This window comes from Macrobrachium rosenbergii, chromosome 4 (genome assembly GCF_040412425.1).
Source record: "Macrobrachium rosenbergii isolate ZJJX-2024 chromosome 4, ASM4041242v1, whole genome shotgun sequence".
Taxonomy (NCBI): domain Eukaryota; kingdom Metazoa; phylum Arthropoda; class Malacostraca; order Decapoda; family Palaemonidae; genus Macrobrachium; species Macrobrachium rosenbergii.
Genome location: NC_089744.1, coordinates 73,600,733 through 73,613,842, shown reverse-complemented (window position 1 = coordinate 73,613,842; position 13,110 = coordinate 73,600,733). Strand labels below are relative to the sequence as shown.

Here is a 13,110-nt window from a genome sequence, read left to right as displayed (position 1 = left end):
ACGTCGCTCGGATCAACCCCGCCCACGCCGCCTATTCCACCCAACGTGGGCACGTAGCTGTGGGTAGCAACAAGTCGAGGACCTCGACGTGGAATTACCACAGGTGGAATCAAAGTCGAGGAATAATCGGGTGGCTTTATAGAGACGGCGATGCTGGGCAGGCGAACTCCAGGGTGCTGTGGAAATACAAACGACAAAAACATTAGGCTAAAAGAAAATTATCTCAATGTTTATGCAATAAACGAAGTTTCTTTCCCATTTTGATAAGGGAAAGAAGTTATATTTCTATTTTTAGAGTGTAATTACTAAGTTGGAATATGTAGAGAAATAACGATGTTTTTATTTGAGAAAGGAAGAATTACATTGGTGACAAGAATGACACTTTTAGGGAGCTTAAGAAATGCGCTTCCTTAATAGATAATTCCAAGCAGTCGATACAAATGTCATATACTTCACTGTCCAAGTAGGGAGAGTTCACTTGGAGGGAGATAAATTCGAAATAAATTAGAGGGTTTCATGTGAAAGAAAAGTTGCATCCAATCAAATTCACTCATCCTATTTGACGTCATACAGGCGCAATAAGTCATCGAAGTGTCATGCCAGAGAACCGTGTGAAAGAGGCCTACATATTTTATCAGCAAAATGCTTCGCTAATGCCATAAACGATAAATTACCTTGGCGACATCCGAACACGTGCTGTCGGCCCTGGCTAGGGCTTCACTTGTCCTAACGGCGTTTGATAATGCTACGGAAAGATCCTGAAGAAAAAGGAAGACGATTAACTCATAATATACTGCTATACTGCACGTTCTTTTAATTCTAGGTCTGTAAGATTCAAAGTGCTTGGAATTAAAAATCAATTCCTTTATTTAAAAAGAGTTTTTGCTTTTATCTTGATGCAACTGATGCTGTTTTTCGTGATAATGGTTAACGTATCTTTAAAAATGTATTTATTTCTCTTATTTTTTTTTTTACAAACTTGCAGTTTAACAACTATTTTTCATATACTATGCATCCGTGGCGTTGCTCTATTAACTCGCTAACAAAGAATACTTACTCTTTCCGGGATACCCTAAACCTGTTATACCACTGTAGCTCTGAATAACTCAAATGAAAAATGAAATACTGCCAGACAGAACGCACGCTAATCAAGTTCATTGTGCAATCGATGATCCAAGCAATTGGACCGCGAACTAATATTGCTGAAAATAGCCTGCAGCCACAACCGAGGCGAAACATGTTTTAGAAGTCAACAGGAAAGTTAAACTTCACATCTTAAAATTGTGCGTATGAGTGTTTGTGGCCGAGAAAGGGGTTTCCAAAGTAAAGATATGCTTTGGGAGAGAAATAAAGGTCTGAATATGTCTCGAATAAAAAAAAAGAGTGAAATATGCCCACCGTACCTAGACAGAAAGAGGGATGAGGAGTGCAGTAAATATAGACAATACCAAACTATATATATATATATATATATATATATATATATATATATATATATATATATATATATATATATATATATATATATATATATATATCAACCGAAAAATATCTTAGAACAGTGAGAAATAAAAGGACATGGCATTTCACAACAGCATTACAGCATGATACTTACATTTTAACAAAACCACATATCCGTGCAACTTTTTGTAATGCTAGAAATGTTATAAGATTTTACATGGACTTACTTGGGTTGGTTCCTGTTTATTCTAATTCCCTCCAAACTAATTTTGTTGCTGGTCGGGACTAATCTTTGGCTTAGGATATAAACCTGTTTTTATCTGAATCCACTTTTGATTTATATATATAAATGAATGAACATAGGAAGGTTTAACAGTTTAACTGAAAATAGCAGTTATTTATGCTATGAAATTTTTTTGTCTGTCATCATTCAGAGCTGGACAGCTTGCAGTCTTGGTCAGAGACAGAGGATACAGGTACAGATGTACAATAAGAGCCATTGTTATCAATAGAACAATAACCAAAAATGCGACTGGAGACATAATGACGTGGTGTGGTGGGTGAACTTGAGCACGTTCCTGTTGCTTCAGGTGAAAAGCGACTTGATCTGTGTCCACAGTCGAGGAATATTATTAGCAAGGAACCGTACAAGACAGGGCTGCATAGTTTATAATGCTGAGGACACTAATGCAACTAGCGTTAGCCAACATACCCTTGTACTGTATAATTAGAGACAGATTTTCCCTCTCTCCTGATGGAAAGAGCGTTCTTGTCTTCAACCCACAAGGCTAGAACAGTGTTCTGTGAGCTGTTGCTGAATAAAAATCTATGTGGGTCTGGTCCTGTACAGAGTGAAGATCCTTTTAAAACTTTAGCCTATATTATTGATGACACAGCAACATTTCCTGTGAAAAGAGACCAACTTTCTTGGGGACTCCTCCATAGCATCAACTATATTGTTGAAAAATGGGCTAGAATTTTAACGCCATTAGTCTGACACTGAGTCCATTAACATAAGAGGTAATATTTCTGGGTACAATTTCTACCTTAACCAACAAGCAAGAAGGGAAACTGACAAAATTGTTGGTCAAATTCTAGTACAGCCTAAGAGATATTGTGTTTATAAGCATGTATATTCAGTAGCTGCAATTCTACACTTCCTAGGTGACGCTGTAGATGGTACTGACTGAAGAATGACATAATCAAGACTATCCTAGATTAGATGATCTTGGCCTGGTTTATGAACACACTCACTTTTATATATACAATATATATATATATATATATATATATATATATATATATATATATATATATATATATATATATATATATATATATATATATGTGTGTGTGTGTGTGTGTGTGTGTGTGTGTGTGTGTGTGTGTGTGCATGGCAGTAAAGTAGTAATCCATTTTCTTACCTGTTTGTACCTAGTAAAAGCCATTTGCATGCATAAATACGCATACATCTGAATAGGCAATCATATTTACCACAGAAACCCATGTATCAAACGCCCCCATAATAACAGGCACCAGAATTTGTATTCCAAAATGAGAGTGCAAAATGAAGCAATGTCTAAAAAAAAAACTTGTTCGCTACATTACATTTTTTACACCATGCTCATGAACTTTTTTTTTTTTTTTACTTTGCTGTAATAGCAATAACTCATCTCCAAGCAGTATTTACTTGGTGCGTTTGAATTTGTGTCGTTAATTGTTTAGGCACTGGATGTGAAGCCAATGGTGGAAATAATTCAAACAGCTGACTGACTGTTGGTAAGGTCTGCCAACGTCAGAGAGATACGTCAATCCCTCCTCCAACAAATATTAGACCTATCCATAATACATCGTAGCTTTTATCCATCTTGATAAATTAAAATCATAGGCCTCGAGAATTCATACACGCTACTCAGTGCGTTTGTCTTCCATTAAACAAATGGGCACTGAAGACCGCTTGAATAAAGAAAAGGAAAGAGAAAGAACTGAATGACACTCTAACTCTCTCAAATTTATTGCTCGCAGTCTACGAGAATGTATCGAAATGGCGAGACAAGGGAGGCGCTCATTTGGTTATCCCTTCCTCCCAAGTACCATGAAGCTTAATTTCCATTTGTGTGACGCACCAATTAAGGAGTAATTTGTGTCAGTGCGATGGCCCGGTTTTCTAATGACCCCTGGGTACCAATTTAGACTTGACAAAAGGGAGATATACAATTTCTCCCGATGGCTTGACAGCATTTGCAAGATATCAATGAAGTCCCGCAGTGACAGCCTCGAAGGCCGTCGGTTTTGACTTTCATGTTAATAGATGGCATGACATTGCTTCTCCCTGGGGCTAGGACGCAACTGGCTGGTGACATCGATCCCGAAATTCTATTCACACACTTCTTTAGCTGCTTGGGTCTCACTGTGACACATTGAGATTCTATCCATGCTCTTCAAAGTCTGGTGGAGGTTTCGGGAACTAATCTAATCAGAGTTCTATTTAAAGAACACGACGGTCTACATCAGTGAAAGAACACTTTTTTTTTTTTTAGTACCAATTACTGTTTGGAAAGTTTGTATGCGGTGTATGTAAGAGTATATGCATGCGAGTATGTATTTACTTGTTTGTATTTCAAAATACATTTAGACGTTTTAATTTGTCTACGGATATATATATTAATGTACGTCTATCGCTGTACATATATATACGCATGTTCTTGAATTCACGTACGTATGTTTATTAATGTGCTTATTTATCAGTATATCGTCATGTACTTGCGTGTGTTACGTGTGCCTGCGTGTAAATCCCCTTACATACATATTATATACTGTATATAGATATGTATGTATATATGTATATATATTTACATAGGTATACCTTAGTTTTACCAGACCACTGAGCTGATTAACAGCTCTTCTAGGGCTGGCCCGAAGGATTAGACCTATTTTACGTGGCTAAGAACCAATTGGTTACTTAGCAACGGGACCTACAGCTTATTGTGGAATCCAAACCACATTATAGCGAGAAATGAATTTCTATCACCAGAAATATATTCCTCTAACTCTTCATCATCCGGCCGGGGAATCGAACTCCGGTCTAGCGAGTGCCAGTCCATAGCTCTACCGACTCACCCAACGAAGAGCTTATATATTTACATAAATACATACATACATACTGTTTGCTTACGTATTTATGTGGATGCATATATTTGCAAGGATGAAACTGCAGATGCATGTGTGCATTGTACAAGACATGTGGTGCCACAGCTTTTCAGTCACAAGATATACGCACTGGAAACAACTAATAACTTGAGCCAGTCTAATTCTTAAAATCAGCACAGTTTACTGATTGCTGGTCATCCATCCAGTTGCTGACCAGACCCAGTGTTATTTGGCTTCACCAATCGAAAGTCAGTGGAACCGCTTGGTATTCGCCGCTAGTTATTTGTACAGTACAATCAGGCTCTGACCAAACTTTAATTTGCCTAATTCTTTTCTGGTAACTGACGTCTTCTTTCTGCATTTCCTATTACCTTCTGTTAATTTCAAATGAGCACCATATTTTTTGGGAACTTGACTTTCAAGTCGATGGCCCTTGTGGGATTGTTCCACATGAATAGGGTTCATCTTCTGAAAAATACTGAAAACGTGTATTAGGCAGCCGTTTTCAGACTCATTTGATATGAGAAATGTGATTGCCAGAGGAAGTATCCAAATAAAAAACGTTTTATTGCCATATCGATCTGAAAATCGTTTTCCTTATCCTATTCATTTGGTGGACGAAGCGCTTTAGTTGTTTTGTACAGAGCAAAAATATAAAGGCTTTTCGTACCCAGATGTCATCGATCCACCAGGAGGATAATGTCTTTAAATGATAGAACCTTTGAGAAGACTAACAGTAGTCTTACTCTGCAAAATGTCAGATACTTCTTCATTCACTCATGTGGTTAGGAAACGATAGTGAATGGTATTTCTGAGTGCCTGTGCCTGTAGTCGTTGCTGACATTGACAGTCACTCTGAATGCAGATGGGACAAAAAGAAAAGAGGTCGTTTGATTGAAAACATATGTTTTGCATATTTTCTAGCAAAAAGATATCAATATATATATATATATATATATATATATATACATATATATAGTTACTTATGTACATTTTCTGCGTGTTCAGACGTTTACATAAATTTCCATTCTCGTCCTGGATAAGATGTCTCCTTTCACACTCATTTAGTTCCTCATTGGACGGGTTGGTATCGTTCTCGGCTAGCACTCTCCGACCGGCCAATGAAGAATTAGAGGAATTTATTTCTGGTGATAGAAATTCATTTCTTGTTATAATGTGGTTCGGATTCCACAATAAGCTGTAGATCCCGTTGCTAGGTAACTAATTGGTTCTTAGCCACGTAAAATATATCTAATCCTTCGTGCCAGCCCTTGGAGAGCTGTTAATCAGCTCAGTGGTCTGGTTTAACTAAGGTATACTTAACTGTTTTTTTTTAGGAAGTCGAGATTTCGTATTCTTCATGCAGATATCGTCTACTGATGTCTGGATTCTCTTACCAATAAAATGTGCTGAAGAGCAGACCGTACTCTCTTCAGGCCAGGCAACTCTTCATTAAACCAACTGGTCTATTATTTCAGCCCACAACTCCAGCCAATCAAAAGAGGTAATCACGTCATATTATCGAGGTTTTATCTATTGTGTTTTAAATCCATATGAATAAGTTAAAAAAAGCCAGTGCTACTGAAGTTGAGAGACCTGAGCATTGTGAGAGAAAGGTGGGAATTTTGAAGAGAACGAACAGCTAGGAAAGACCGACGATATTACTTGGGGTATTTATTACCAGACAGTAGTTCCTTGACGTAACTAGTGGTGCACTACTGACCAAGAATGCATACCCTCTCCTCTACACAGACTTCAGTTTCCTCCACCATTAAATGGGGACAGTTCTTAGGTACACTTTTCTGTTATAAGATCTTGGAAAATAATCAGTGTAATTATAATATAAGCGTAAAACTAAATAGTGATTAGAGCTGGAACGGTGAAAATGATCGTAAGAAATCCACGAAAATAAAGTAGTTACATAAAGCGGTAAGAGTAGATTTCATCTTCACAACTCGTGCTTCAACAAGTGACCAAAGTGATTCTACTGGTGTTTTCTTTTGAATACAAACAAAATGTGTATTATGTGTGCATAGTACACATTAATTTTAATTGGTTTTTACGGTAGTTGTCATCCAGGTGAGGCACGTAATTGACACTAGGTCATCAATTACAGCAGCAGGAATAGCCACTGACAAAGCATAACACTCTATTACCTTGAGCGGAGCATCTGCAAAATAAACCTGATGACCGTTGGTTGGCGTCCAGGCATCGATGACGTCAGTTTTAACGGACGTGATCATCAGCCATTCATAACTGCTCTGGTTGCGGGAATTATTCAGACGTGGTATCTGTATATAGAAAAAACTGGTGAAAGGAATTCTTTTATACAAGCAAAATTATCAGTCTGTACCTAGACTCGTAAAGACATTTGACAGTGGACAAATATAAGATTTAGGTGTGTGAATTATATGGATTAAGCAAATGAACATTATGATGGTGAAGCTACCTCTATTAGCAACATTACCTTTACAACGGATGATAATAATAATAATAATAATAATAATAATAATAATAATAATAATAATAATAAAGTGTTCGCCTCTATATCTGCCCGTTCTTTTATGGATGCCGTGTATTTTTTGAAAATAATGATCACGACCTTCGGCAAGATACGATATTTCTAACAGCAAAAGATGCATGCACAATATAGCGTTATTACTTCTGCTAGATTAACTCAATAATTCCGTGATAAAAGAACATTTACCCAAAGGTTATTGCTACCAAACGGCTCGACTGGGCCTACCTTCTGCAGAAGTGCTGAAACTGACTCACTGCCAGCTATAACGACCATGTGTTTGGCGTCAATGGTGTCCCAGTTAGCAAGGGCAGCTTCGATTAAAGCATCGCGATGTCCGTCCGAATTCCCTCCGTCAGGAGACTCCTTCGTGTTGATGAAGGAGAGTTTGAAGCCTTGAAAGAAGCAGTAGTTGAGGAAATTTCCAACTGAGCGACGGACGAAGGGAAAGATGAAATGGAGAAAAAGGAAAATCATTTTATCAATTTCATTTGCATCGATTTACATAAAAGAATTGCCGGCATGTTCATGAACTCTAATTACTACAAACCAGAACTGAGACACATTAGAAACAATTTTTTTTTTCATATTTGTTCTCTTCAGTAAACTAACTTTAAAAGAGTTCCTGTTTTAGTTAATACCTTCAGTTCACTTTTAATGTTTGCAGTTCTGTAATAATTTCCTTTTGGTTGTGATGGTACTGAATAGACGGTATGATTTTTAGTTTTCTTTAAAAGAAAATTATTGAGATGGCTATTTGTCTGTCCGTCTGCATTTTTCTGTCCGCCTTCAGATCTTAAAAATTACTGAGGCTAGAGGGCTGCAAATTGGTATGTTGATCATCCACCCTCCAATCATTAAACATACCACATTGCAGCCCTCTAGTCTCAGTAGTTTTTATTTTATTTTTATTTTATTTAAGGTTAAAGCTAGCCATGATCGTGCGTCTGGCACCGCTATAGTTGCCAACAACACAGGCCATCACCTGGCCACATATTCACCAACCGTATCATGGTTCGACCAGACGAGTGAGAACGGGCGCGCGCGCGCTCAGTCCTTTGTTTATGTTTTTACGGTAGTCCCCAACGGGCTTGTACTAAACACGTCTCTAAAGGTGGACATTTTGTATTTTGGGCGTGGTAAACATATTAAGATTATTTTCAAGAAGATTCTATGTTTAGTTTTAAGATATGGCGTCCCGCTTTTTTTTCCAGGGAAGGTCCCGAACCATAATACAGGCTGAAAGCTTCATGGGGCGCGGCTAAGAGTTTCATGGGCCGTGGCTGAGAGTTTCATACAGCATTATACGCTGTACAGAAAACTCGATTGCGTCGAAGAAACGTCGGCGCAATTTTTCCTTGTTCCTTTTCTACAGTATACATACATACATACTGTACATTGTGTATTATACAGTATGTATATATATATATAATTATACACACACACGCACATATATATATATATATATATATATATATATATATATATATATATATATATATATATATAAAGCGCAAATTCTAAGTTAGTGTTACTGCATAAAGCTTGAGAATACCAGAGAGGACTCCATGTCGTTATAGAGGAATTCCTTGAACGTTCAGCAAATTCATAAAGTAAGCTAGGTTAGCCTTGAACTCAATGATGGGATTAATACTGACGATTCCACGAAATCTTTTAAATGAAAAAGAAAGAAATCCACGCCGTAAAGGGTATAAGAAAACTCTATAGTATTCTAAAATATATACTCTTATATAATGGGGATTCCTCTAAAGCTAACGACCTGGTCTTTGAAGATTAAACATGTGATAAGCTAGTACTAAATTTAGACTCAATAACTAACATACCATCGTAACTTCCGTCTAGTTCGTACTAAACCTACTAGTAGTTATTTCTATTGCTTATTTTGTTTTAAATCTAGCGGTGACGTCGCGCTGACAGATGGCGCAGGTATAAAATTTCTTGGCAGAAGACTGAAGATCGCGTGAAACCACACATGAGAAATCAAAACAAACGTTATAGAATGTGTTCAGATGATGGATACCTTTTACGGTACAACAATTCAAAACATGCAGTGTACCCTGGGTGCAATATGCTTACCCTTTAAAACACACTGCTTTGGTTGATTCACAGTGCTAACATGGGCAGCACTAAAAGAAGTACTATATTATTTACAGCAACTAACGATTCAGACAGAGTAACAACACATGACCTCTTTTGGTGCAGCTATCGTTGGCAAAATACCAGGTGATGCCACAAAGATACAACGATCAAGTAACACTGCCTTAAATGAGCGAAAGCTTACCTAAATCCGCATTGGCTTGGGCATCCAGTGTCCCGTCATAAAACACGACGACTTGACTCCACATGTTATAGGTCATCCAGCAAGCAGCGAGATTCAAGACATTTCGCAGAGGTTCCCCAAGAGCACCGCATCCCCTTTTTCTGCCGCGACACCGTTGCCCTGAAGTGGGTACAGGGATCATCCTCCCTTGTGGCACGACAGTGGGTGACCTCAGGGGCGGGGAGAGACTGCTGACAACCCCGCAAGACGCCACAACTATGAAAAATGTGCCGTTTTGGGCGGCCTTTGAAGACAAAGTGACTAGTGCAGACGTCGGTGGTTCTTGGGCGCCACAGGGCAGTGGCACAAGACCAGCAAGGGAGGATGGCTTGTAATTCGATATAATCTTCACCGTACTGGGACAGTCTTCGTGTACCAATACTGTATGGGGTGCGGCACTGACCCCTGAAAAAAAATGACTTTTCCGTTGCATTTAAAGTATAAGACTAAGAAGATAGATATTACGCGCAATAATCTGCATACAGAGCAGAAAATAGCAGTATGTCAAGCTTGATCTGAACATAACATCATACTTACCAAAAAGTTGAGACAAATGCTGATGTTGCAAGAATACGATGAAGAATACCATCAATGAACAGCTGTTCTTCTGTTGTTTATCAGAACAATTGTTCGTATACCTGAAGCAACCAATGAGTGGCAGCATCTTCCCTTCAAATCCGCAAAGAAAGGCACTACAGATTCATTATAAAGCAGCTTTCTGTCTGATGAACTTTGGAGCAATTACGTCAAGTGGACTTTTCAGTGCTACATCGTTTTTTACGCCACCAGACTCTTTCTAAGAATCTTAACAACCGTGTAGGACACTTCGAGGTGGCTTTTGGATTTTCATAATTTTCTTTCCTTGAAGTACTGACAGCAATTTACCCATAAGTTCATGTTGCTACTTAGATATTTGTCAAGTAAACAATCTTCTTCTTCTTCTTCTTTTAACGTGCTTTTTTTAAACTGTACTTAATTACAAAATTAGAAAAATAACAGTATTCTGTGTCCGATAAATAGTTTAAACTATTACAGTCACCCCCAAAACCACTTTACAGTCGCGAAGAGATAAAGCTGTTCTAATACTATATTTTCGGTCCGACAACAATCAGTTCAAACTACGTTCCAGTAACTCATACCATTTACTAATTACTGCTCTGTTTTCATGCAAAAGAAATGGTTAATTTTCTTAAGAGATACTACAAATTTTATAAATGGGAATTTTAACCATTGCTCAAGACGTCGCTTGCACCATAGTGCCGCATAAAGAAATTTGATAAAGAGGCACGTAAAAGAAAATGAAAAAGGAAATAAAGAACAAGAATAAATCAGCAGTGCATGATGAGACTTCTGATTAGGGAATTGTGAGTGTTAAAATTCAATTTTTTTAAAAAACCAATAGCAAGATGGAGATTGCGATGTCAGCAAATAAAATTAACCAAATGATGGAAAGGATAATTCTGGATTCGACCTTGCACGTATCACGTGAAGGAGCATGGCTTATACCGTATCAAAAACGCTTCAATTATTTGTTATTACCAGCTGTTAAAACAAGACAGTATTACACAGATCCATTAATCAGTGTATGACTATTGAGCCCATGATTCTTCTAAAACTAATTTAGATACTGTATTCTAAAGTGAGGTTACCACCAGAATTTTGTAAAAAAAAAATACAAAAAAACTAATAGAAAATCAAATCGTTTTGACTCTCCGTTATTCCAGTGCTGTAAGCTATTGCAAAACGTACATATTCCCTTTGTTTCTTATTAGACTTACCGAGACTACAGTTGAACACAAATAACAGAAGACCCATCACAAGAAAAATGCAATCAGAGCAATAATTTACACGAATGGCTTGGTCCATGAAGTGTGCGTTTTGCTTTGATTGAGAAAGCCTCCTGCGAGTCTCCTTCGACATTGGACGGCTGGGTACCGTTCTCAGCTAGCACTCTGCTAGGTAACCAGTTGGTTCTAAGCCACGTAAAATAAATCTAATCCTTCGGCCCAGCCCTAGGAGAGCTGTTAATCAGCTCAGTGGTCTGGTTAAACTAAGGTGTACTTAACTTTTTCCTTCGACAGACGCACATATACTTATGATTTTTATTCAAACTGTTAGAACTTCATTGAACCATAACTCATGAGAGATGATTGCACTTGTTTCTTTTATTGCAAATCGTTGTCTGATTCTGACCCTGATATTCATGAAATCTATACGCCATTCTTAATCCAACTTTGGTTAAGTTTAATTTTAAACTCGCGGATAGTGTTTTCCTTCGTTACATAGATCTTTTGGTTTGACAGCAATCTCCGGATGGATTTTTTTTTTTTTTTTTTTTGAGAACTAACCCAGCAGATTTTATTTGCAATACCACGACTTGAAGAGTGTGTCGTGGTCCATTCTTGTTTTTGACTTACGCATCAATCATCGGGGGAAATTTATTCAGCCCTTTGGAAGAAACATCTTCATGGTTTTATTTCCCCTTATTTTCAATATTACAAGCGTTTGTAATTTCTTGTAAAGAACGAGGGAAATGGAAAGTCACTGACCTTTTGTAGCCAATGGTAGAAGTCAGAAAAGGAAAGAAACCAAATTTAAAAGAAAGAAAAAATAAAATGCAAGGAAGTAGTGACAATAGGAAGAATAAATTAAGCGAAACAACACTAACGCTCTTCCTGGAGTTACAAATTAAGGAAAAACTAGATCGTCTAACCAGGAATGGATGCGCCCTTAGTTACAGAAAACTTTGAAACTTTTGCAAAAAATACTCCGTTACTGATCATGTAATGTGATTTAGTCCTTTAATCTTTATAATACACACTTCCCTTCACTAACTGATGAGATAACAGTAAAAATTAAGATGAAAATAGGCCTAATATATCATTACAGTGTAAGAGTAACACGAAAACAAATACAGCATAGTATTCCAGTACCTCTGGACAGAGCACAGGTTCTGTGTTAGTTATTGCTCTGACCTATTCTCTGACGTCACTAACCTTGATACTGATCATTTGCCAGCTATTTAAGTTATTATCATTGGAAACTTTATTACTACATGAGGATCGAAAGCTTCACTGAATCTGATATCGTCATTATTAACGAAGAATTACACAAAAGAAATTGACACAAACGAATAATTCCAGCTAATGGAGTTCCTTTCCCTAAGTCCACTTAAGGTTGGTCATTCACTGCATAAGTTATTCATCGCCAGTTTTCCTGAGTTATGAATATGAACACTGTGATGATTTTGCATGCAGTAATTATCTATGCTCTCATTACGGATGGTTCCAAGTTAAAAACGGCCTCTTCTTCACATAAGGCCTTTTAATTTTTGCAACTATTATTTATATTTGCCTTTTTCAGCAGTGAGGCAGTGGATGGCAAAACTGCGTATGTAATCAAGAGCAATATTTTCCATGTAATATGATACTGATTTTTTTTTAAATGCAAAATCCTTTCGACCTCAGGTGAACTACCAAGTTGTTCTGCCGGACAAATCTTAATCAATCAGTTTACATTCGTATTATCCATGTACTGCTAAACCTCGCGTTGACAATCACAAATCATATAGGAAGTAACCCCGATTAATCTTCGTATCAGCAGATAGGCAACACCACTTGGCAACGTCTGAGGTGACACT

At 37.5% G+C, this 13,110-nt stretch overlaps 1 protein-coding gene across 1 annotated transcript in view; it reads right to left on the bottom strand.

Moving 5' to 3' along the window:
- Positions 1-13,110, bottom strand: part of LOC136835685 (uncharacterized) — a 28,622-nt gene extending 15,512 nt beyond the window's left edge. Inside the window, exons 1-7 of the mRNA XM_067099541.1 lie at positions 13,050-13,110; positions 10,008-10,340; positions 9,432-9,875; positions 7,358-7,557; positions 6,768-6,902; positions 675-758; positions 1-176 (exon numbers count right to left, since the gene is read on the bottom strand). The exon at positions 1-176 is cut by the window's left edge and continues 76 nt beyond it. Of these exons, the coding sequence (XP_066955642.1) occupies positions 1-176; positions 675-758; positions 6,768-6,902; positions 7,358-7,557; positions 9,432-9,875; positions 10,008-10,134 (1,166 nt within the window). The 5' untranslated portion in view covers positions 10,135-10,340; positions 13,050-13,110. The remainder of the gene's footprint in view (positions 177-674; positions 759-6,767; positions 6,903-7,357; positions 7,558-9,431; positions 9,876-10,007; positions 10,341-13,049) is intronic.